This window comes from Cricetulus griseus, assembly GCF_003668045.3.
Source record: "Cricetulus griseus strain 17A/GY chromosome 1 unlocalized genomic scaffold, alternate assembly CriGri-PICRH-1.0 chr1_1, whole genome shotgun sequence".
Classification (NCBI taxonomy): Eukaryota; Metazoa; Chordata; class Mammalia; order Rodentia; family Cricetidae; genus Cricetulus; species Cricetulus griseus.
The window spans coordinates 7,428,605-7,455,383 of record NW_023276807.1 but is presented as its reverse complement, the minus strand read 5'-3'; the positions used below and the strand labels follow the sequence as shown (position 1 = coordinate 7,455,383).

At 40.7% G+C, this 26,779-nt stretch overlaps 1 protein-coding gene across 1 annotated transcript in view; it reads left to right on the top strand.

Annotated features, from left to right (window-relative positions):
• Tmem182 (transmembrane protein 182) overlaps nt 1-25,363 on the top strand; it is a 65,823-nt gene extending 40,460 nt beyond the window's left edge. The window contains exons 5-6 of the mRNA XM_035452440.1: nt 8,838-11,119; nt 23,826-25,363. Coding sequence (XP_035308331.1) covers nt 8,838-9,058 — 221 coding nt within the window. The 3' untranslated portion in view covers nt 9,059-11,119; nt 23,826-25,363. The remainder of the gene's footprint in view (nt 1-8,837; nt 11,120-23,825) is intronic.
• The last annotated feature ends 1,416 nt before the right edge of the window (nt 25,364-26,779 follow it).

Sequence of the window (26,779 nt, the reverse complement as noted above, 5' to 3'; positions counted from 1 at the left end):
ATGTGTGGAGGAAACTCGAGAGTGTTGAACAAAATGGATTAGTTACTTTAAGCTTCTGAAATAGGATACATAAAAGCAGCATCATTTGATTCTAAGAGAAAACAATAGCCTATCAGTGTAAAGAAGAAACAACAAATCATTACAAAACACAATCTACCATATTTTAAAGGAGATTTAGCTTGTTTGCCCAGAAAAACATTCTTAGTTTTAATGAATGCAATATTCATGAAATACTTTGAAAATGCATTAGAATATAATGAGAAGTATTACTATTTAGCACATGCATAGTTGGCAGATTTCCCCTTTTCTTTTTTATAACATATAGAGGATAAAATAGATGTGTTGGATTTGGCAGTATAACTTTGAGATGGGTCAACTTGCATGAGTCCTTGTTGTGGAAGTGCATAGAAGCCTCAAATACTGACATTTTTAGGTACCCAGGACATCACGTGTTAAATCACATGAGAACAGATTTGTAAATATTGTGGAATCTTAAGATGACAATACTTAGTATGCTAATGTTAAATTTAACATGCTGACATGAGGGAACTCTAAGATTTCATCTGTACAGGTTCCATGGTTGCCTGTTCTCAGGCAGTCAGCCTTGTGCCACCTAGTTCTTTCTCATAGCAATAAACACTAATTTTTTTAAATGGAAGGCTAGAAATGGTCTGTAACTATTGGAGGAATTCATCTCCTTCCAAAGGGGCACAGGCATGAGTTGTGTTCTGATTTCTACAATGGAGACTAGTTCACAGGTGTTTTACAATTAAGATTCATTATATTTCACACTGATTTGTATGTTATTTTATGTTTCCAAGTCCAAAATGTTGAAAGTTTTTTAAGTGAAGGCCCCCAAACCAACTGGTTACAAAAATGACCCCTATGGTACAGGCTTTAGACAATGTAATTGTTTAGTAGCACCGCTGAGAGTCTATTGAGAGCTCTGCTTAGAAATCAGAGTTAGTATAAATCGTTAAGGTTGTGTTCTGTTTTTATTTTTTCTCTAAGAACTGTGATCTCAGTTGGGCTGAGCAGGGAAGCTGGGGTGTTGGGGTCCAAGGAAGGTGCAACCTGCTTGTGCCAAGCATCAAGAGAACCCAGGGTTATTTTGTCAATTCAGTATGCTATGATACTCCATAAAATATTGTCATATTTCCCTCTGAGAACCTATTTGGCCTAAGCAGATGCTATCCAACATTGTAAAACTCCATGGATATGTCACAGTACCACAAAACAATTAATTTATTGTCCTTAGTTCATAACAGTCCATTCCTAGAATCCCTCAAATGTTGACCAGTGGATGGATGGCTAAACAAGCTGGAGATCACTGCTACCATGAACTCTAGGGGCAGGATTGTACTGAGATATGCTTAGTGAAGCATGCTGGGAAAACCCACATGCTGTAGGGCTTTTACTTGCAAGCTCTTCTAAAGTCTCTGCAAAGCCACACCAAGACACCATTTACTAGAGTGGGGATGGAATCCTGATGAAGCATAAAGGATTTCTCCAAGGGAGAAATAGATTGTAGTTCTCTGGTGTTTACTGTTACCAAACTCATCAAATCATACATTTTAAACTTGTATGTTTTGCAAAATGCAAAGTGTCCACTGATTAAAATGATGGGAAAAAGAAATATCAAACTGGGAAGGATGAATACATTAGAAAGAGCTTCAACATTCCAGAGTTTATGATGAGGTAGGAGCCAGTTAATACATGTTTGCATGAAGATTGCTTGTATTTTTTTCTGCAAAAATCCAGAGTTGCCCACCCACAAAGGCATTTAATGTCCCAGTACAGACCTTAGGGAGGCGTTTGTGACACATGGTGACTTGGCATTTGTGACACATGGTGACTTCATCTTATGGTGAATCACTGTCTCCACTACAAAATGACAGTGGATGACTCATTTTTGCTCTTCTTTGGGGGATGCTGGCTAAAGAAAGGTTCTCCACTGCTGTTCTGCCTAAGAGGCCCAGATTTTTCTTTGCTTTTGGTCTTAGTGGAAGTCTCTGCCAGCCTTCCAGCTAGCTCAACTTTTAGAGTCACTGTGATTCTCTGTAGCTTCCAAGAATGTTTTCCTTGTTGTTGGGTGTTGGCAGTTATTTCCAGACTAATGCGAGACACAAACCACTGGCCTCCAGTCTGAGACATCCCTGTGGATAATGTTTGATGTTGGTGGACACTTGCTTCTGTAGATCTCCCTTTTCCTCCCTTTTTTCTTTCTTCCCTCTCCCTCCCTTCCTCTTCTTTTTTTTTGGGGGGGGGTGCAAAGTATTACTGTGTCTCTCTCATTGGTCTGATACTCACAACATAACCAAACTTGAATTTGCAGCAAATCTTCTGCCTTCATCTCCTGAGTGCGGTTACAGGCATAGGGCACTGTGTATGCTTATAGATCTTATTTCCATCCTCTGGAAGGAGGCACAAGGTAACCTGAGTTTGTCATCCACAGACTTTGCTATGTTTGCCTCCTCGTTCTCTGTAGAGGTCTCTGCTGGATCTTGCCACATCTCTTGAGCGTTGTGTATCTCCAAGTACAGAAAAAATCCATTTGTCCTGATTCTAATTTTCTTTTTACCCTAAATTCTTTGGAAAGGCACTTTTTAAAATTATGACATTGTGTGGCCTTTCCCATGTCCATTAAAGTTGAAATGATTTGCCACTGACTGGCCTATCAGCAGAATAAAAAGAAAAGATACCAAATAATGACCTTGCTTTTATAATTCTTCCCAAAGTAGCCCATCACCACCAATGGTTTAAATGAAAACACAGGAAATGTAGTTTTACACAAACAGTTGAAGACCAAGTTTATCATTCCAGTAACTCCCAACATCATCTAAAAGTCATGCAAAACATTCCAGTTACCTTTCTGCTGTTGTGGTAAGCATCATGGCCAAGTCTGACAACTTATGAAAGAAAAAGTTCATTCTGGCTTACATATCCAGAGAGATTTGAGTCCATCATGCCAGGGGGGAATAGCAGCAAGTGGTAGGTGTGACCAAGAAGCTGAGAGCCTGTATCTTCAAATGCAAGAGAAGCAGAGAGAGCAAAATGAAAGTAGATGAGACTTTTTACTCTCAAACTCATCCCCAGTGACACACTTCCTCCAGCAAGGGCAACCTCCTGCCTAAAATGCCACCAACTGGGGACCAAGTATTCAAATGCTTGAGCCTGTGAGAGACATCCTCTTTCAGGCCCCCCCCCCATACTGGTAGGAAAGAACATAGAACTTCGACAACTTACTTTACTCCTTAAACACACACACACACACACACACACACACACACACAGAGAGAGAGAGAGAGAGAGAGAGAGAGAGAGAGAGAGAGAGAGAGAGAGAGAGAGAGAGAGAGAGAGAAACTTTATTACTTTCTGCATCCAAACATACTTCTAAATATGTTTTTATAGCATAGTAAAAAAGGTTTTATAGTGTAAATCCTTTTTGTGTTCTTGGTTTTGTGTGTTGGACCAGCTTTCTTGTTATGTGGAGGAGACTGTCTTGGCCTTGAGAGCATCTATATGATGCTTATCTTCTCTGATTGCTTCTATCATCAAGGACTATGCTCAATGTCCAGTTGTAACTGAATGTTATGCCCTCCTTTTTTTCTGGGGAGTGGGGCATAGGTTTTCAAATTGAATTTAGGCATATAAAAAGAAGATAACTGTGAGATGATCCATGTAAAATGTACAGGATTAAATGACACTTGTACATGCTATCGGTGAGGGATTCAGTGTACACGTAGGGTCACTCAATTCCTTATCCATTGTTCAACATGACCATAAATCCTAATGGTCTTTGAGAGCATTCTTTGATTTTTCATTTGGGAGATATTTCTTGATTTTGAAAATTAGACTCCAGGAAACAGGTATAAAATTTAATTGTAAAAGAATTTAGGCTTTTGAAATGTATAATCACATTTAATAATCATTTTATTTAAAAACAAATGGCTGCCTAGATCTTAGCACTGCTTTCTATTCCACTAAAGCCACTGTGGCAGATGGGTTTGAAATGTGGCTCCTTTGTTACCCAAGCCTATTGGTGTTCGTGTTCTATAAATAAATCCTAGACTGTAAAAGATAATAGTGGGTTCATATAAGTAGTGTTGTCCTATGGAGACGGAGTCACTCCTCTCAGCATCTACCAAGTCACTGAGTGATTGCATATGAGGAGTCTCAATGCCCTACCAAAGGGATGGACATCTTTTCTGATGGGTATACAGTTGTCTTCCTCCCTCTCCACCCCGATCCTCCCAGCACACATGGTCACACAGGTTTGCCCTATTTTCCCCTTCAAGGCGTTTCAATTTTCTTTGGTTTGGGACTACCTTCGATGTTACACAGAAGTTGCAAGTGCTTTTGCCCAGTTCCCTCCATTATCATTTTTGTAACTGTCCCATTAATTACTTTCATAACAAGGGATCTGAGCCTGGATCATAAATTGTATTTACTTGTGTCACACTAGTCGCCATTAAACCAGAACTAGTTGTTCTTCAACATTCAGGAGCTTGGCATTTTTGTAGAGCAAAGGCCTACAGGTTTTTGGAATGGTGTTGGGTTTGGATCTGGTGCCTTTTCACGACTGGATTAGGCTCTGCATTTTGATGCAGCACCAAATCCATTCAGTAACCCGCCTGCCCCCATCACCTTGATATAGATAGCCCTGGTGATGTTAACTTTGAACAGCGTGGCATTAGGCAGGTTTCTTTAGCAAAGAGTTACCCTTTGCTTCTTTATAGTTAGCATTTTGTGGACGGTCTGAGCCCGTGGATGTATTCATTGTTTCAACTACATTTCTCATTTCTGTCACTGACCTATTATTGACTACTGTGAATTTACTCTGGTGCATTCAATATCATTCTAACAGGATAGAGGACATCCTTGATTTCTATTCTTTTCATATAGCTCCAATTAGAATTGATCATTTGTTTGTCTGATTAGCCTAGTTATAGATAGCAGCTACCTGACTCCCCCCCTTGACCACAGACCTCGTGCAGGTTCTCGTGACTAACGCTTGCTGCATTAGCAGTCAAATCGTTGTGGTATTGTTGAATACCTTTCCCATGGTTTGTCCCTATCTCCCATCCCCACTTGTCATTTGTAATTTAATGGGTAGGGAGGTACTGAGTGTTTTGCCCCATGGGTAAGACAGAAACATAAACTTGATTTCATGTAAATTAAATGATCTGTGTCATCAATTAATGAACAGATTAAGGAATTAAAGAAATGAGTATTTTTTAATGCTTTCATGATGCAGTTTCTCTTCAAATAACAGCATTGTTTAGGTATTAGTTATTTCTTGTTAATAATCATCTACATTATGGACCACAATGAACTTTTTAACATTCTCAATCAAATAATTTTTTGGGGGGAAATACAGATAGGGTAACTGGTTTTTCAGAAAGCAATTTCATTTTTTAATAAGAATATCTGAAAACATGATGGAGGAAGGATCAAAACCACATCAATAAATAACATGGAGATTTGTATGATGTTTTCAGTAGGCAAAGGATATTATGCAAGAGTCCCACCCTTTACCCTAACAGAGAATACTGTGTATGCAGTTGTTATAAAAATATATTTGAAGGCAGAATTACATGGTGCAGCCGTATTGTCAAAATCTCAAGTAAAGCTTTGTCAAGAGGTTGCTCTCCAGTTACGTCTCTGCAGTTTCTCTGATATGGTCATAATTCACTGGTAGTTGCATCATCCTGTGGCCCAACATGTGCACTTACGACACAATTCATAGAGTGAAGACACTGTCTTATTAGGGAAACATGTTGGTTGATTTAACGGATCTGTGGCTAGAATGGCCATGATGAGGAGCTTTAAACTTAGATACCAGTGTATCTTGTCATAGCCACACATCTTTCTTTTGTGTTTAATCCTCAGGATTCTTTCTGAGCATGGTGGCCTGGTGGTGGTGTTTCACCCTCAGTGTAGTAAGCCAGCAATGATGTGAGGAAGGTGGATGGCTGGGCTCTTAAAAGATGCTCTCTTCTATCAATGTGCTGCCGTTTCTGCCCTTAGCAATAGGAATGCAGTTAGTTTTCAAATATGGAGCAATCAAAGTATGAACATTTTACACTTGTTATCACTTGGATCTGGGTCTTCTCCAAATGCAGTGTGTTAAAGGCTTAGACCCCAGCCCATTGCTCTACTGTCAGTGGTAGAACCTTTGGCAGACAGGGCTAAGTGGAAGAAGCTAGTCATTAGCCACACGATGTTGAAGGGAGGTTGGGACCCCTCCTTTCTCTTGGTGCTTTGTCACTTTTCTTAAATAACAGTATCCTCAGTCAAGTGCTTCTTCCACTTGATGTTTTACCTTGTAAAGGCCCCAAAGCCACAGGGTCAAGATGCCACAGGGCCAAGCCTCTGAGATTATGAACCAAAGTAAGCACTTTCTGTTGAGAAATGGATTATCTCAGATTTATTGATTGACACATCAGTGGACTTCAGACAATGCCAACTGTTTATTCCATCCACTAAGACAATGAGCATAACTGTAACTGTAGTGCTTGTTTTGACCTTTTGGACAACAGCAAATGCCCTCAAGTTCTATGACTGGTCCAAGTCCTTGCAGTTTGTGTCAAACAAGTTAGTTACTAGTGCATCAGAAACCAGTGACATCATCAGAAGCCAATGATGTCATCAGAAGCCAATGATGTGCTTTGTTTGCCTGGTAGTTATAGTAGTAGCTGCATCTGAAGAGTATGTGCCCAAAGCTGCTCTCAAATGTCACTATTCATGAGCATCTGCTTCTCAGTGGTTAAGGTCAAGGGCTCACTGGGCTGACCCATTCTCTACTCTCTGAAACCCAGCATTGTTTTGAACTGTTGGATCATGTGGAGCTGTTGATGAACTGTGATGCTGACTCTTCCTCTTTGTCTCCCTCCCTCCTCCCTCTCTCCTTCTCCTCCGTTTCCTTCCTCCTCTTCCTCACCCCCCTCCACTTTTGCTTCCCTCACCTCTTTCTGGTTTTCTTCCCTCCCTCCTCACTTCTTCCTTCCATGCCTGTTTATCCTCTCTTCTGCCATGCTTTCCATTTCCCCTCCCCCTTTCCTCTTTCCTCTTTCCTGCCTCTGTTCCTCTATCTTCCCTTCTCTTTCATATTTCTTTCCTTCTTCCTTGCTTCTCTTGTTCCCCCCTCTCTCCCTCTTCTCACCCTTTCTTGCTTCTTCACCCTTTCCTGTCTCCTCCTTTTATCATCGCCGAATTTGTTTCATTTAAATAAAGCCTGTGATCTCAAGTCTATGGTTTAGTATTTCTCAGACCATTTTGTCATCATTGTTCTTCTCTTGTTCTTTCAAAACATAGATTCCATCGTGTGTGTGTGTGTGTGTGTGTGTGTGTGTGTGTGTGCGTGTGTGTGTGCGTGCGAGACAGACAGAGAGAGAGAGAGAGAGAGAGAGAGAGAGAGAGAGAGAGAGAGGAGAGAGAGAATACGTATGTCTTTAATGAATATAAAATATATCCACATATATAATATATATGAATATATTATATATATATATATATGGGTTTTTCAAGACAGGGTTTCTCTGTGGCTTTGGAGGCTGTCCTGGAACTAGCTCTTGTAGACCAGGTTGGTCTTAAACTCACAAAGATCCACCTGCTCTTGCCTCCGAGTACATATATATATATATATATATATATATATATAATTTATTTACATATTATTATATTTTTATCTATATATAATAGATAATATGTCCATATATATGGAAAAATATATATGTATATATATACACATATATATGTATACACACACACACACACACACACACACACACACACACATATATATGGACAGAAGGGGCAATACTGGAGAGATGTCACACTGGTGAAGAGCACAGCCTGCTTTTTTGATTTCTGTAACCCACATGGTGGCTCACACTTACCTGTAACTCCAGTCCTAAGTGATTAAACACGCTCTTCTGGCCTCCTCAAGCCCTGACTGTGGGCACATGGCAGCAGGCATGCATGCAGGTAGAACACCCACACACATAAAATAAAAATAAAGGCTAAAGATTTCCACATACGTTTGTTAGTGCACATTTTGCACTTCAAGTGGTCATGACTGTCCTTGAGTGGTGCTCACATAGCTTTTGTTTTCATGACCATGCTTGGCTGCCGCTCTATAGAGTTAGGTATATTTCCATGGTGTAGCAAGAATTTGATGAACCTGGCCTGAAAACCACTAATGTGTCATACACGCTTGCTGCCCTGGGAATGATGGTACTATTTCCTATGACCCGCTGCATGTATTGAAAGAAGTTATAATGGGTTACGGTGCTTGCTTCAAACCTTTATACACTTCATAGAGTGTATAAAAGTCAAATACGAATGTCCACAGACTCAGCACAGTACCCGGCAACCAGTAAGCACTTGATAAATGCATGTCAACTGTTGCTGTCTCTTATGCTAATACAGTTCTCTAGAGAATGCTTTAAAATGTGAAGGTCAACAGCAGTCTATTTAGCTCAGTGATTCTCAACCTTCTTGATGCTGCCACCCTTTTATATAGTTCCTCATATGGTGACTCCCAACCAAAAGTCTTGTTCTTGTTACTATGTAACTGTAATTTTGTTACTGTTATGAACCATAATGTAAACATATGTGTTTTCTAATGGTTTTAGGTGACCCGTGTGAAAGGGTCATTTGACCCCACCAAAGGGGCAGGACCCACATGTTGAGACTACTGTTTTAGCTCATAAAGACCAGTGCAGATGGCGTCTGATTCAGCTTAGGGTTGAGGCATTAAAAAAGGGAATGCTTTAGGGCAGTTTGGGGGGATGGAACCTCCAGAAGGGTTAATGGTCTTCTCTCCTCCTCAGGTGTCCTGTTTTCCCTGGTGGTGATGCTGTATGTCATCTGGGTCCAGGCGGTGGCGGACATGGAAAGTTACAGAGCCATGAAAATGAAAGACTGCTGGGAATTCACCCCTTCCGTTCTGTATGGCTGGTCATTTTTTCTGGCCCCTGCCGGCATCTTCTTTTCGCTGCTAGCCGGGTTACTGTTTCTAGTTGTCGGACGGCATATTCAACTACATCACTAAGTGTTGCCACTCCAGTATTCAAGGCACCATATCTCCCTTTCCATTTTCTGTTGGTGATGATAACCAGCATAAAATCAGTTGATGTACACTGAGAGTTGTTATTTTTTAATGAATCATTTTACTTGTGGTTTCCCCTCATAGGAAAGTCCTTTGCTTTCTCTAGAACCCAATGCTGTCTGTGCTGGGAAGGAATTAATTCCCTAGGGAGCAGGTAGAGGGCCCATCATAGAGTTTGGAGTAAGTGCTGGGTACCAATGACATCATCCACAAGGAGCCAAGCTTAAGCTGAAGGTCTCCTTGACATTCACTTCTGCTATTTTATTTTTTAATAAGGAGAATAATTAAGACTGGAAACCAAGTGTCAGATGACTGATTTTGTTTCTTCTCCACCTATGTACCCATCCACAGACACTGACTTAGCTGCTGACTCTGGGAGCAGATGGTTCATCATTTCAAAATAGATATCTGTTGTTCTTGCTCTCAGAACCTGAGTTCAAATGGGTCACAGCAGTAGTCGCAAATGTACTTATTCTAGTTTATTACCAGCTGCATCATCTGAGTTTTCTTTCCTCATTATGCATGCTTCCAGAAACCTTACACTGTTGGAAAGCAGCAGATCCACACAGCAAAGTGTATATAATGCAGATTAGAACTGTAGGAAGTTACAGAGGGCTAACCCTGCATTGTGATACAGTCAAAAATATGGAAAAGTCAAGCGTCTCATCTGAGCACATAATTCTATTTGATATTTTAAAATTCCCATTTAAAACTTAAATTGCGAAGATGTTCAGCACGTTTAAATTTATTGAGAGAACGTGCTTTTAATATTCCCCAGCTATAAAGCTTCCAGATACTTCCATGTGAGGATTGTAATAGCCTTGCTTTATGAAGACCATGGCATATTAACTTACCCGACATTTTACGGGATCCAGTTCTTCTGAACATTCGATTCTCATATTGTCCCTCAATTTCTCCCTCTTTTCAGTAGATGCATTAACAGATCCACAATTTCCTCTAACCTCCTGCAAGAAAAGATTTTTGTGGGGAAAGATAATTCTTTATTATTCACTAGCTCAGCCATTTGCATACCAAAGAGGTTCATTTGCCAGGGTGTTGATTGAAATCAAGCCCATCTGAGAGGCTTCCCTCTGCTGGTACTTGCATTCTGGAAGTTTCCACCAAGGAGAGGTTTGGTGTTAGTAATGAACAGAGAAATACACAGCACTTGATCTTTGTTGGGGACCTAGCGGTGCCTTCTGCTGTTGCAGCAAGAAGGAAAGGCAGCACTGAGGCAGGGGGTGACCACCTGGAAAGTGGTCTGGGAAGGAGAGTCTGCTCTTCTGCCCTGATATAAGTACAGTGGCGAAGCTGCCTCAAACTTCTTCACAGCCTGCTGTATACACAGAGGGAGAAGTGGAAGAATAGCTGCAGCTTGAGGTATCTACTCACTATGAGGTCATTTTCGTGAGTAGACTTGCCTGAAATAGAAACAGCTGTTTGTAAAGCTCTAGGGGTTTAACCTTCTCAAAAATCACTTCAAGGACATCAATGTATTTTTGTGTTACTTTCCCTTTGTCATCTTCTGTTTCCTTTTGATATTGCTTCATTTACTTCTTTGCTTTCTTTGGCTTAGTTATCAGGAAAATAATTCTGGGTTCTGTTATGCATATTGCCCGTGATATTAAGCTATGGCATGCGATTAACTTTTCCAGACGATGCTTAGATGTATCTGGTTAGTTTGTGTCATCTGAACATACAATTCTTTTTTGTAGAACTTTGGAATGGAACCTTTTTCCGGACTGTATTGCCATTTAAATTTCACATGCAAGCTGTTTCTAGTAAAAGTTTGAATATTTATAAACTTCAGATGGTTGCCCTTATTTCCTAATTCACTTTTGTGGCTACTGTGTGTTTATCATAAGGCAATTGGCCAAATAGCTGATGGGTCTGACAATTCATACAGATCCACCCGGCAGAAGTCTTTCTGAGTCGTCATGTGACACTCACACGGATGCTAAGTACCGTTTTCAACCGCTTAAGAAGTGGATGGGATGCATGCGGGTGAGTCATGTTTTCTGGGTTGATATATAAACTGTTGCTTGGAAATGAGTGTAACCGCTTCATGTCTGAGGGACACTGTATTCAGATTGTCCATGTCATGTCTATTTCTCTTTGGGGTACACTGGCTCATTTTGGAAGCAGTCAAGGGTTACAGTGATGCCACCATCTCTGGATGCCACCTTAACAGTATCACTCAAGTGATAATGATTTATTCAAGACAGCCATACTATGATTTGTATTTTCATGAAAGTTACCAAACTGGCCTGAGAATGCCATAGACAAACACAGATGACAGATCGGTAGCTGAACCTGAGCCTGCAGTGAGGGTAATTGCGGGAAAATATCAGTAGTGTTGGGAAACAAAGAAATGAGCAAAATTGACCCCAAATTTGCTTTTGGTGGGAAAGGGAGGTCCATAACAGAGGTGGATAGGAAACTGAATTCTCACTGCCAGCCAGGAGGATTGAAATGGGTGGAGATGGTTCAGTTATGGTCAGATGTAGGGAGAAAATTCCTGAAAGAACTTAGGAAGACAGTGTCTTACATGTTCACAGTCAGGGAGAGGCAGAGAAATAGTTTATGTGTTTCGTATTATAATGCACACATATACCAAGCAATGAATCCTTTAAAGCTCTTGGCAGGAAAGAGAGGATAGAAAGGAAAACTTCTAGTCAAGGGTATCCATAGACAAGAGCTGTGGTACCTGCTGTCATCTTAGCTTCTCAGAACAGAAGCAGGTAGATCTCAGTGTTCAAGGCCTACTTACACCACATAGTGAGTTCAAATCCAGCCTCAGCACCATAACAATATCCTGCTTTAAATAAAAAGGAAAAGAAGGGCTTGGGATATAGCTTAACGATAGAGGTCTTGCCTAGTATGTTTCAAGTCCTGTGCAGTCCCTAGATACTGGAGAAGGGTTCAGAGTTTCTGAACCGATTGACAGATGCCAGAACTCTGGTTCCCTCTTCAGCATCAGCTCCCTGTGGGGCATGTGTGGTGGTGGGTACTGGAGAAAAGCCTGAACCACAGCAGAGCACTCTGGCTGACCAGTTGTGCCTTTTCAGTTTCCTGTTTCTCTCTCTCCTGTGGCAGTATTAATCCAGTTGGGTTCTGTGAACTCATTCTCTGGTCACTTGCATTTTGGATGGCATGGCTGAAGGTAATAAAACTGTGTGTGGGACCCGAGTTCTAATCTGGCATTTCTCAGAAGGCTTTGGAGGGCTGGGCTTTGAAAAACATTGCACCTGTGCACATAAGCATAGGGCAAATCTAATAGGTGTACTACTTCCATTTACTTATGTAAATTATGTAATTTGGTCTGCATACAGAAAAATTGAATTATATACAATTTAGCTATAGTGATATGATATATTTATGAAGTGTCTTTGTGAGTCACTAGTTAGAATGACTTCATCTTCCTGGTTAAATGGAAATATGACTAGTCTTCACACATGTGACCAGCAGTAGAGCAGGCAGGTGGGAGTACACCAGCCTATATTGATCCCAGTGTTATGTTGCTCAAGGTAGAGGGTGACTCACGATGATAAGATAAGAGCAAACACTGCAAAGATTGTATTACTCTTCTGTATCCATGCATCTGGGAGTTATTGTGCCTTAAATTAGTGAGCACTTGACAGTCTCCCTTTACCTGGCAGCTCCTCACTTCCTCCTTTGCCTCCTGCTTTTCTTTCTCTCTTCTCTTCTCTTCTCTTCTCTTCTCTTCTCTTCTCTTCTCTTCTCTTCTCTTCTCTTCTCTTCTTTCTTTCTCCCTCTCTCTGAATTTCTTTTTCTGTTAATTCTAAACTGAGGCTGTAAATGTTGAAACACTCCATCAATGCCTCAGGTTGTCTTGGCATTAAAACTTCCTAAACACATAGGTTTTTAAACTGGTCATTGTTACGATCAATCTTTCCGCCAAAAGCCACCCGAGTTCTACGGCCATGTGGGCAGTCTCCGCCAGCTGCCCAACTTCTGCCCGCTGCGTGGATGGACAAAATAATACAGAGACATATTAGGTACAAATGCTGCTTGGCCAATGACTAGGATTCTCATCTGTTAGCTCAGTATTAATTATCATAAATCTATATATTTTATAAGACTTATCTTACAGAGGATGCCTTCTGCTGGCACCCTCTCTTGTCAGTGGTTCACATTGCGACGCTGGAGGAGGTGCCGAGGGGTAAAGGGAACACTTCCTGTTTCTCCTTGCTTAAATATGAGTCTCCTTGCTATGTCACTTCCTTCCTGGAACACCACTTCTCTAATACATTTCTCAGAATCCTCTTTGATTCCTAGTCCTGTCTAACCTAAACAATAAGATAAACATACACAGTAGTATTTCCCCCATCAGGTCATCTTAAAAAAGAATCAGTATTGTTGCCTTGTATGTTAGTGTGATCTATAGAGGGACAATAAAAAATATTGAACAGTGTCTCACTTTCTAAAAACACTAGAAAAGTTTATCTCAAGAAAAAATATTTGAGCCGGGCGTTGGTGGCACACCCCTTTAATCCCAGCACTCGGGAGGCAGAGGCAGGAGGATCTTTGTGAATTCCAGACCAGCCTGGTCTACAAGAGCTAGTTCCAGGACAGGCTCCAAAGCCACAGAGAAACCCTGCCTCAAAAAACCAAAACAAAACAAAAAAATATTTGTAAATACTTAAAAGGACTAAGTATAAAGTTAGGTTAATTTGTGTTTCTGCATATGTGTGTGTAGTAGAATTAATTTATATGAAAGAATTAATTTATATATACATTATGAATATACAAACATGTGTATATATATCTTGGGTCTTATGGAGCTCTTTTTTTCTATTTTTTATTTAAATTAGAAGCAAGCTTCTTTTACATGTCAATCCCAGTTCCCTCTCCCTCTCCTCCTCCCCTGTCCCCTAAAGACCCCCCTATCCTATTCCCTTTCTTCTCCCCAGGGAGGGTGAGGCCTTCCATGGGGCATCTTAAAAGTCTGTCATATCATTTGGGGCAGGACCTAGGCTCTCCCCCATGTGTCTAGGCTGAGAGAGTGTCCCTCTATGTGAAATGGGCTGTCAGAGTCCATTCATAGACCAGGGATAAATACTGATGCACTACCAGAGGCCCAATTGATTGCCCAGGCCTCCTAACTGACACCCATATTCAAGGGGTCTGGGTTGGTCCTATGCTGGTTTTCCAGCTATCAGTCTGGGGTCCGTTAGCTCCCCCTTTTTCAGGTCAGCTGTTTCTGTGGGATTCTCCAGCTGGTCTTTACCCCTTTGCTCATCACTCTCCTCCCTCTCTGCAACTGGATTCCAGGAGTTCAGTTCAGTGTTTAGCTGTGGGTATCTTCTTCTGCTTCCATCAGCTACTGGATGAAGACTCTAGGATGGCATTTAAGGTAGTCATCAATCTCATTATTGGGGAAAGACGTTTAAGGTAGCCTCTTGACTATTGCTTAGATTGTTAGTTGGTGTCATCCTTGTAGGTCTCTGGACATTTCCCTAGTGCCAGATTTCTCTTTAAAAGTATAATGGCTCCCTCTATTATGGTATTTCTTATCTTGCTCTCCTCTATTCTTCCCCTCAAACTCAACCTTCCTGCTCCCTCATGTCCTCCTCTCCCCTCTTCTTCTCCTCTTCTCATTCTCCTAGCTCCCTCTCCCCTTCACTTATGGTCCCAATTTGCTCAGGAGATCCTGTCTCTTTCCCCTTCTCCAGGGGCACCATGCATGTCTCTCTTAGGGTCCTCCTTGTTTCCTAGCTTCTCTGGTGGCGTGGATTGTAGGCTGGGAATCCTTTGCTCTATGTCTAAAATCCATATATGAGTGAGTACATACCATGTTTGTTTTTTGTGCCCAGGTTACCTTGCGCAGAATGGTTTCTTCTAGTTCCATCCATTTGCCTGCAAATTTCAAGATTCTATTGTTGTTGTTTTTTTCCTGCTGAGTAGTACCCCATTGTGTAAATGTACCACATTTTCTCTATCCATTCATCAGTCGAGGGGCATCTAGGTTGCTTCCAGGTTCTGGCTATTACAAATAATGCTACCATGAACATGGTTGAACAGATGTTCTTGTTGTATGAATGTGCATCTTTTGGGTATATGCCTAAGAGAAGAACTGCTGGATCTTGTGATAGCCTGATTCCCATTTTCCTGAGGAATCTCCATATTGATTTCCAAAGTGGCTGTACAAGTTGGCACTCCAACCAGCCATGGAGGAGTGTTCCCCCTTCTCCACATCCTCTCCAGTATAAACTGTCATTGGTGTTTTTGATTTTAGCCATTCTGACAGGAGTAAGATGTTATCTCAGAGTTGTTTTGATTTGCGTTTCCCTGATGCCTAAGAATGTTGAGCACTTTCTTAAGGGTTTATCAGCCATTTTAGACTCCTCTATTAAGGATTCTCTATTTCTGTACCTCACTCTTAATTGGATTATTTGGTGTTTTGGAGACTAGGTTCTTAAGTTCTTTGTAAATTTTGGAGATCAGCCCTCTGTCAGATGTGGGTTTGGTGAATATCTCTTCCCATTCTGTGGGCTGCTGTTTTTTCTTGTTGCCTGTGTCCTTTGCCTTACAGAAGCTTCTCAGTTTCAGGAGGTCCCATTTATTAATTGTTGATTTTAATGTCTGTGCTACTGGTGTTATGTTTATGATGCAATATCCTGTACCAGTTCAGTCAAGGGTACTCCAATTTCTTTTATAAGAAGTTCAGTGTGGCTGAATTTCTGTTTCAGTCTTTGATCCATTTGGACTTAAGTTTTGTGCATGGTGATAGATATGGATCTATCTGCAGCCTTTTACATGCCAGCATCCAGTTATGCTAGCACCATTTGTTGAAGATGCTTTCTTTTTTTCATTGTATAATTTTAGCTTCTTTGTCAAAAATCAGGTGTTCATAGGTGTGTGGTTTAATATCAGGGTTTTCAACTCTATTCCATTTGGTCCACCTGTCTGCTTTTGTTCCAATACCAAGCTGTTTTCAGGACTATAACTCTATAATAGAGCTTGAAGTCAGGGATGGTGATGCCTCTGGAAGTTCCTTTATTGTACAGAGGTTTTTTTTTTGGCTATTCTGGGTCTTTTGTTTTTCCATATAGTTGATTATTATTCTTTCAAGGTTTGTGAAGAATTATGCTGGTATTTTGATGGGGATTGCATTGAATCTGTAGATTGCTTTTGGCAAGATTGCCGTTTTTTACTATGTTGATCCTACCTATCCAAGAGCATGGGAGATCTTTCCATTTTCTGGTATCATCTTTAATTTCTTTCTTTAAAGACTCAAAGTTCTTGAGATACAGGTCTTTTACTTTTTTTGGTTGGTGTTACCCCAAGATATTTTATGTTGTTTGTGGCTATTGTAAAGAGTGATTTTTCTCTGATTTCTTTCTCAGCCCATTTGTTGTCTGTATATTAGGGATAATGATTTTTTTTAAGTTAATCTTGTATCCTGCCACTTTGCTGAAGGTGTTTATCAGCTGTAGGAGTTCCCTAGTAGCGTTTTTCGGGTCACTTATGTAGACTATCATATCATCTGCAAATAATGAAAGTTTGACTTCTTACTTTCCAATTCGTATCCCCTTGATCTCCTTTTCTTTCCTTATTGTTCTAGCTAGAACTTCAAGTACAATATTGAAGAGATATGGAGTCAGTGGACAGCCTTGTCTTGTTCCTGATTTTAGAGGAATCACATTGAGTTTCTTTCCATTTAATTTGATGTTGGCTGTTGGTTTATTGTATATTGCTTTTATTATGTTCAGGTAGGTTCCTGTTATCCGTGATCTCTCCAGAACCTTTATCATGAAGGGATGTTGGATTTTGTCAAAGGCTTTTTCAGTATCTAGTGATCATGTGGTTTTTCTTTTGCAGTCTTTTTTTATGTAGTGGATTAAATTGATAGATATTTTTATGTTGAATCACTCCTGCATCCTTTGGATGAAGCCTATTTAATCATGGTGGATGATTTCTCTGCTATGTTCTTCGATTTTATTTACCATTATTTTATTGAGAATTTTTGCATCAATGTTCATGAGGGATATTGGTCTGTAGTTCTGTTTCTTAGTTGTGTCTTTGTGTGGCTTGGGTACCAAGGTAATTGTGGCCTTCTCAAAAGAGTTTGGCAATGAACCTTCTGATTCTATTGTGTGGAACAATTTGAGGAGTATTGGTATTATCTCTTCTTTGAAATTCTGGTAGAATTCTGCACTAAAGCCATCGGGCGTGGGCTTTTTTTTTTTTTTTTTTTTGGTTAGGAGACTTTTGATGTCTGCTTCTATTTATTAGGATTTATAGTTCTGCTTAAACTGCTTAACTGTTCTTGATTTAACTTTGGTAAGTGATATCTATCCAGAAGATTGTCCATTTCCTTTAAATCTTCTAATTTTGAGGAGTAGAGGTTTTCAAAGTATGACCTGAGATTCTCTGGATTTCCTCAGTGTCCATTGTTATTGCACCCCTTTTCATTTCTGATTTTGTTAATTTGCATATTCTCTCTGCCTTTTGGTTAGTTTGGATAAAGGTTTGTCTATTTTGCTGATTTTCTTGAAGAACCAACTCTTTGTTATATTGATTCTTTGTATTGTTTTCTTTGTTTCTACTTTATTGATTTCAGCCCTCTGTTTGATTATTTCCTGACATCTACTCCTCTGGGGTGAGTTTGCTTCTTTTTGTTCTAGAGCTTTCAGCTGTGTTGTTAATTCTCTAGTGTGACTATTCTCCAGTTTCTTTATGTGGGCACTTAGTGCTATGAAGTTTCCTCTTAGTATTGCTTATGAAAGTACTTACGTACTATAAGTTTGGGTCGTTGTGTCTTCATTTTCATTGGATTTTAGGAAGTCTTTAATTTCTTTATTTCTTCCCAGGAATGTTGCAATTGAGCATTGTTGAATTTCCATGAATTTGTAGGGTTTCTGCAATTTGTGTTGTTGTTGAATTCTAACTTTAAAGCATTGTGGTCTGATAAGATACAGGGGGTTATTCCAATTTGTTTGTAGCTGTTGAAGTTTGTTGTGTTGCTGAGTATGTGGTTGATTTTAGAGAAGGTTCCATGTGGCACTGAGAAGAAGGTATATTCTTTTGTGTTTAGATTTCTGTTAAACTCAACTGTGTCATAGCTTCTGTTAGTCCCTTTGTTTCTTTGTTAAGTTTCTATCTAGTGGTGAGACAGTGGGGTGTTGAAGTCTCCCACTATAACTGTATAAGGTCTTATGTATGATCTGAGTTTTAGTAATGTTTCTTTTACGAACATGGGTGCCTTTATATTTGGGGCATAGATGTTCAGAATTGAGACTTCTTCCCCATGGGTTTTTCCTGTGATGAATATGAAATGGCCTTCTTCATCTCTTTTGATTGATTTTAATTTGAAGTCTAATTTGTTAGATATTAGGATAGCTGCCCCAGCTTGTTTCTTGGGTCCATTTGATTGGAAAATCTTATCCCAACCCTTTACTCTGAGGTAATGTCTGTCTTTGAAGTTGAGGTATGTTTCTTATATGCAGCAGGTGGATGGATTCTGTCTCAGTATCCATTCTGTTAGCCTGTGCCTTTTTATAATCAAGTTAAGACCATCACTATTGAGGGAAATTAAGGGCCATTGAGTGTTAATTATTGTTTGTTTTGGATTTGTTGTTGTTGGTGGTATTGTGTGTTGATTTACCCTGCTTTTTCTTTTGGCTTTGGTAAAGTGGGATTTTTCTATTGCCCATGTTTTTCTGAGTGTAGTTAACTTCTTTAGGTTGGAGTTTTCTTTCCAGTACTTTCTGTAGGGCTGGATTAATAGCTATGTATTGTTTAATTCTGGTTTTGTAGTGGAATATCTTGTTTTCTCCATCTATAGTGATTGAAAGCTTTGCTGGGTATAGTAGTCTGGGCTGGCGTCCATGATCTCTTAGTGTTTATAGAATATCTATCCAGGACCTTCTGGATTTCAGAGTTTCCATGGAGAACTCAGGTGTAATTCTGATTGGTTTGTGTTTATATGTTACTTGGCCTTTTTCCTTTGCTGCTCTTAATATTCTTTTTTCATTTTGTAAATTTGGTGTTTTGATTATTATGTGATTAGGGACTGTTTTGTGGTCCACTCTATTTGGTGTTCTGTAGGCTTTTTATACTTTCATTGGTATGCCTTTCTTTAGGTTGGATAAGTTTTCTTTTATGATTTTGTTGAATATGTTTTCTGCACCTTTCTGTGGGTTCCTTCACCTTCTTCTATACCTATTATTCGTAGGTTTGGCCTTTTCACAGTGTCCCATATTTCCTGGATATTTTGTGTTAGGAATTTGTTGGACTTAGGATTTTCTTTGGTCGATGAATCTATTTCTCCTAGTGTATCTTTAATGCCTAAGATTCTGTCTTCCATATCTTGTATTCTGTTGGTTTTGCTTACATCTGTAGTTACAGATTATTTGCTCAGCTTTTCTATTTCCAGCATTCCTTCAAACTTTTTTTTTTTTAATTTCTCTATTTCAGCTTTCAAACCTTGCACTGTTTGAATTGTTTCTTGCGATTTTTGGTTTGTCTTTTCTTCCATTTCTTTAAAGGATTTTCTCATTTCCTCTTCTAGGGACTCTATCATCTTCATGAAGTTGTTTTTAAGGTCGTTCTCTTCTGCTTCATCTGTGTTGGGATGTTTAGGTCTTGCTGGTGTAGAGTCCCTAGAATCTGGTGGCATCATATTGGGTTTTCTGTTGTTGAATGTGTTCTTATGTTGTCTTCTTCCCATCCTTTCTCCCAGTGGGTGCAGGTGAGATATCTTCCTTTCCTGGTGGGTATGGGTCCAAGGTTCTCTTCTTGTGGGTGAAAGCAGGTCCAATATTCTGATGGGTCTCAGGATGGGTACACGAGGGGCTGAGGCACTCCCTCTCCTGATGGGTGGGAGCGGGACTAGCACATCAATGTCAGTAGACTGGCGGTCGCTTGGTCCACTGGAGGCAAGTCTACCAGCCTGCAATCTTCAGGCCAGGAGATCCAGAGTGCCTTAAGGAGCTCTTAAATGTCACTAAAGTATAGGGCACCTTGTGCTTCTGTGTGTCTGTCCTGGTGCTGAGCAAGGAGTGAGGCAGTGTCTGATAATCTTAGTGTGTCTGCTCCTTGGATCCAGACATAAATGGTACTGCATGTGATTTTGTACCCAACGTTTCCCAATAATTTCCCAGTGCAAATGACCACAGCTTTTTTTTTTTCTTTTTGCGTTTTTAAAACATCTGCTGGGTTCCATATAGCAATTGATGGCTGATAAATGTTGATTTAATACCTATAACTCTTTGGACACAGAACTCCTTCCTGAGTAGCGTATCTGGCTTATTTTTTTCTGCAGAATATCAGGCCAGCTGGGTTCGGGGTGAACTGCTTCCCTGGGTGCCTATAAGGAGGGTAGCATGAAGAAGTGCATGGGAAGGCAGCAATCCTTGGTCTGAAGATCTGCTCTCCAAGCCTGGATTTTAAACTTATAAGCCAGGAGTTACTGCATCCTATGCTGGGTCAGCTTCTTTAGTTGATTCAACAGCATGAATTTTGAACTTGCACTGTGTCACAAATGGTGGTAGGTGCTGTATATATAATATTAAATAAAACAGGCCTGTTATTTCCATTCTTCTGTGTAGGGTTCATACAAGGGCTAGAGACAACACATGAAGAAAAATAAGTAGAACATGTCACATTCTATATTGCTCACTGCCAAAGTACTTCAACAAGATCCTGGGGTCAGCACAATTGAAATATAAGTCTGTTACAATTTTGAGTAGCAACAGAAATTGACAGGAGACTCACTTGGTATGAGAATGCTGCTATGCCTAGAAACTTCCATCTTCCCTAGGAAGTGAAATGCTCCCAGACTCTTTTTTCTCTAGAAGGTTTTAAGAAGAAATTTGAGGTTTACTTCTGAAACTTGGAGTTTCACTCCTGTCTAGACAAAATCATAGTGGCTTCCACTGGTGTTATGAGAGGTCTCAGCTTCCTGCTGAGGACACTCCAAAGGCACACTTCTAAGTCTCATGGGGCTGGGGGGGGGGAAGGTCAAGGTCACCTGGAGAGATCCTGTCTCAAAAAGAAAAGAAAAAAAATGAAAGAAAAAGCAAGAGCACAATCTGATGACTTGCTCTGGTACTACGATAGACCCAGTGCCTGAGATTCTGTAATATGTAAGTTGTCCATTTGTGATCTAGGAAAATCCTTGAGACATAAGGGACAATATATAGCTTATTAAAAGGGGGTGATAAAGTGAAAGAATATAAAGGAGGGTCTTAAATATGGCTTAAGTTGGATTCACAGAAGTTCTGCTATATCTTAATCCATATCTTACTCATTTTGAGCTGTGCTCTGTGAACCAGGACCTCATACATGCAGGGCATACCTCCACGTCTAGCCCTAGCCACATCTATATCTAGCAGGCAGTACAGGGAAAAAGCTGTTTTTCTATTCCCTGTGTGACTGTCCATATGACCACTGGGGGGCTGCATTCTGCTGTGTTATAGCTTCTGACTTATACAGTCCCTAACACTTTCCAGCCCACCAGTAGATAGATATTCTGAGTGAATGTTTTTGCTAGATTGCTTTATTACAGTGTTGTTTTCATCATGGAGTATTCAACTTTAGGGCCCAGATTTCAGTATCTACCAACTTCTCTCAAATATAGTTTCCAAGGTGACTGCCTGATCCACACAATAGGGCATAGGAAAAAAATGTTAATCAAATCTTTTAATTCTCCAAGCTGTTTTGCTTTACAAAAGTAATGCATATTTATAGATACTCAGTGGGAAGGAACACCAAGACAGCGACAAATGACACTGTCTTCTACCACTAGGAGCCAGAATCAGTTCTTATATGCAACCAGGGGAGTTTGCAGAGTAAGTTTTGTAGACTTAGGTCGTGTGTGTGTGTGTGTGTGTGTGTGTGTGTGTGTGTGTGTGTGTGTGTGTGTGGTGTGTGTGTATGTTTGTGTGTGTATATAGTTTACATGTTAAGTATTTTGTGTGTGCTTGTATGTTATGTGTGTGTTGTATGTGTGTTTTGTGTGTGTTATGTTCATGTGCTTTTAAAAATATATTAGGTTTTTGTTAAAGCTTTATTTATTATATATACAGTGTTCTGCCTGCATGTATGCCTGCAGGCTAGAAGACGGCCCCAGATCTCATCACAGATGGTTGTGAGCTACTGTTTGGTTGCTGGGAATTGAACTCAGGACCTCTGGAAAAGCAGCCAGTGCTTTTAATCTCTGAGTCATCTCTCCAGCCCATGTTTGTATGATTTGTGTGTGTGTGTGTGTGTGTGTGTGTGTGTGTGTGTGTGTGTGTGTGTGTATATATTATTTTTTTCAGGTATAGGTGTCTTGCTTGCATGTCTGACTGTGCACTGCATGTGTGCCTGGTACCTGTGGAGGCCAGAAGAAGGCATCATATACTCTGTGACTAGAGTTATAGTTGGTTGTGACTCACCTTTTGGGTGCTGGGAATAGAACCTGGGTCTTCTGGAAGTGGTGTTCCATGAGTCTCAGAAGAGCAGTCAGTGCTCTTACCAGCTGAGCCATCTCTCCAGTCCCAGTTTTGTTTTTAACTTGATGTTATAGCTTTAACACTTTTGTGTCATTAAATGTATTTCGAAGATTGCTTATGCTTTTGAATCACAGCCCAGCCCTACTCCTGAATGTGTGCTGGCTACCCTGAATTTAGTCTTATCCTTAGAGAGCTCATGTTTTCAGTCACGTTGTTGCTGACCTTAGCACCTCAGAGAAAGAAAAGAAGGAGACTGTGAGTGTGATAGGTGTGGACTAGTGAAATACCATAGGGAACACAAAAAGTGTGTTCTAAATGTCCACAGAATAAGAGTTAAAACATTAAAACTGACTGTAAATCAGGTGTTGAGAAGTGTCTTGGTGGCCATGACATTGCTTTGTCTGATAATGTCCTCTGAGAGACAAAATAGGAACAGAGGTGTGTATTATCTTAAAGCCACACAGTGGGGAAGGATGGAGGTAAGTGTCTAGGTGTTTGAGGCTTCATACTTTTTCTACATGTTCTCTGTAATTGTGCAAGGAGACTGTTTTGAGCATTTCTAAGTTAAACAAAGGTTTCTTGGGGTCACATTAGATTGGTTGCATGAATGAAAAGCAAAGTTGCACAAAGTGAGTCCCTTTCAAATCCTTGACTCATGGTGATTTAGCATTGCAGTGTGAAACACTGGGCCATATGGGATAGTGAGACATGTCGGTCAGTCTGTCTTTGTGGCATGCCTAATGACCAAGTGAGTCATTAATGTGAGGCAGAAGGGAGTCTAAAGACACTTGAACAACATCCACTACCTGTAGCAATGTCAGCTGGAATCCTGGGCATCTGGAGGACAGCTGTGTTTCAGTTGGGATGCCCCATGGACAGCCCATACTCAAGCAAGTCTTCCAAGCCATGCTACTCAAGGCCCCAGTGAGATGTTGACCGTAGCACAAAGATCCACAATGCTGATGGTTAGGACAGTGATGGGCACTAGAGTCAGGTAACCTCTGAAACAAGTCTCACAAGGGAATCATAATTCCATGCTTAGCAGTGCAGTGCTGAACGCGTGATCACACTCTCTGCGCTCCAGTCTGTTCATGCATGGAATGGAACTGGACAGTGAGTGATTCCCTCCAGGTACCTGGCACAGTGTCTGCAACCAAGTAAGTGTTCCATAAAAGCTATCAACTATTGTTGTTGTTGCTTTAAATCACCATGTTTTTGTAATTGAAGATCTTGCTCTTATTCTCCAGAGGCCAGCAGCTATTATCTGTACCCCAGATGACCCTCTGTCCCTCATATCCACCACCATTGTGGGAGCATCTGCATATGACATGGCCTCTGCTGACTCAGATTGCCTGGGAAATAGGGGAGAACCCACCACACTTCAAGACTGGGTGACTATAATCATATGATACCTGCCCTGCCGAAGCACACCACCGAAGAGAGAAACCACACAAGATATGATTTAGATGGGCTTGTGAATCACCATTCCAAATGGGATTACAGCTTTTAGAAACGAGGATCCATTGGAATAGCTATAAAGGAGAAACACAGGGAGATAATGACAACTAACTCTGCTATCAATCAGCAGTCCTTGACCCCTGTTATATGATTTTGCTTTGAAGACAGTCCTCTCTTTGTCACTCATAACAGACCACCAGACCTGACATGGGCTATTTGGAAGCTATTGAAAAAACAGCTCATGTTACACCGGCTGTGCCAGGTACCCATATTGCAAACTGGTACATGGTTGATCTCCACAGAAAGCATTACACCGGGTCCTGGTCTCTGAAATTAATGGCACAATCTCTGTGATTTCCCCTTTTTCTTTATGCAGAACTTCTTTTAGGAACCACCTCTTGTTTTCACACCACAGGGGAAGTCCGGCTCGGCTGTCATTCTGATGTACTGTATTATCAGAGACATTAGCTTTTCCTCCCTCTACATTTGCTTAAGAACTTATAAATTGCGGTGAACAAGAAGTGCTAAATAGAATGAAATGACCTGCCAAGGGGAGATAGGGCATTCTCAAATGACTTCAAAAGTTTCCCCAGCTTCACAGCCCTGTAGGCTGAGTGTCTGTGGTTCCTCAAAGACAAGCTTTGCATTCCTCCCCGTCCCCCCTTTCTTCCCAAAGGCCTTTGGATGTCATTGATGTTGGAAGATTATTTCTTGAAAAGAAACCACAATTGCCCCCTGCTTAAGAAGCAGATGAGAGATTTGAAAGTAGGAGCTAGAGTTGACCAGAGAACAAATGGATTTGAACTTCACTTTCAATATCACACATTATGGTGGAATGCCACAGAATGCCTAAGAAAGACAGCATGGCACACACCTCTAAGCCCAGTACTTAAGAGGTTCAGGAGATCAAGGTCATCTTTAGCTACACAGTAATTTCCAGGCCAGTCTGGGCTACAAAAGTCTTTGTTTCTAAAGCAACCAAAGGTGGGGCAGGGTGGCAGGGTGGGGGAACAACCAAACCAAACTAAAGCAAACCAAACCAAAAAAAACCAAAAAAATAATGAAGTAAAAAAAAAAATCAGTCTTCCAGAAAATTTGAGTAATTCCTATGCTGAATTACAGTGATTTGAAGGTTAAAGACAAGTGCAATGGCTAAGCAGTTAAGAGTGAGCACAGCTGTCGCAGAGGACCCAAGTTCTGTTCATAACAACTGTGTTGTTCAGTTTACAACTACCTCTAACTTCAGCTCTAGAGGATCTGACTCTCTCTGCTGGCCTCCACAGGTACCGTGCTCAGACACACAGACACACAGACACACAGACACACACAGACACACACACACACACACACACACACACACACACACACACACACACACACACACACAATTTTAGCTTAGCGTGTGGCCTGGTTGTTAACTAGGGAATATAAATCAAATCTCTAACCCCGGAGGTACAATATGTCCCTTGGGCCACATGCAGCCGAGAGCTTCCTGTTGAAAAAAAAAAAAACTGGGAAGAATTGCCAGTACTTGAAAACATGTGGGCATGGGGCCCCTGATTTCTCTCAAGGCTAATGTAGGCAGTGACCTCTGAGACGACAGTCCAATTCTTGTCTGAGTGAAACTGAAAAGGTTGTTTGCAGAGCTGCAAGTACAAGGCAGCAAGCATTTCATGCCATGGGTTGTCTTTATAAAAGGGACATCAGGAAAGTGGTTTGGGATTTTTGCCATCTCCTCTGTTCCTGGTCCAATAGGATGCACCAGTCTTACCTGTTAACTTTCATGGTATGGTCCAGTTGTGGATATTCAGTCAACAGTGGCAGTTCACCCTTTCAGGTGATCATCAAGGCCATGCAAATGTGAAGGGCATTCTTGGGCCCCAGTCTTCCCCCTGGCTTTCATATAAACCTCCTCTGGCTATGGCACAAAGGTGCTCAACAAACTGATGGAATGGGTGTCAGTGTGAGGTCAATAGGGCATGATGCTGTGGCCTTCTAACACAGGACAAAGCCCTTTTACCCACAGCTCAGAACAGAGTGGAGAAGGAAAACCTAAGTAGGGATTGTAACGCTGACAGTTGTACCTGGAACTGGTGAGGGGTGTAAGAGATATGACAAGAGAGGTACAGATATTTCTGTGAAGAAATTTTCTCTGGCTCTTTAGAAAAACAAAGATTGCCCTTTGAAAAGTTTAAAACAGATCAGAAGTTAGTAAATGTGAATTACTCTCACTCCATAAGACAGGGTCTCCCTAGGTAGTTCAGGTTATCCCCAAACTCTAACCTGCAGCCTCCTGATTGCTGAGATTAAAGATACCATACCATTAAGCCTATGCTACCAGCAGAACTGAGGTCCCCTTTTGGAACCCCATGAATAGAAGAATTTGGGAATGGAGTCTCAGTCATAGTTTATTAGAATTTGAGAGAAAAACAGTTCTGGGAAATTGAAAATCCCAACTGCAGCCAGGAGGATAAAAAATGTCAAAGCTTTTAAGTTAGGCTTGGGCTAGAAATAGGAAGCTTACCGAGAAAGGGAAACATGATTCCAAGAATGGAAATGGGCTGGTGAGCAGAGGAAAGAGCCCAAAGGCATCAGGCTATGAGAGGTATGGCCTTTTATAGCCACCTCCCATTGTGGTCCCAGCACTGTTTCTGACTGTATTAGTCATGATTCTCTACAGGAATAGCACTGATAGAATGAGTGAATATATACATATATAGATATGTATATATTTATCATATAT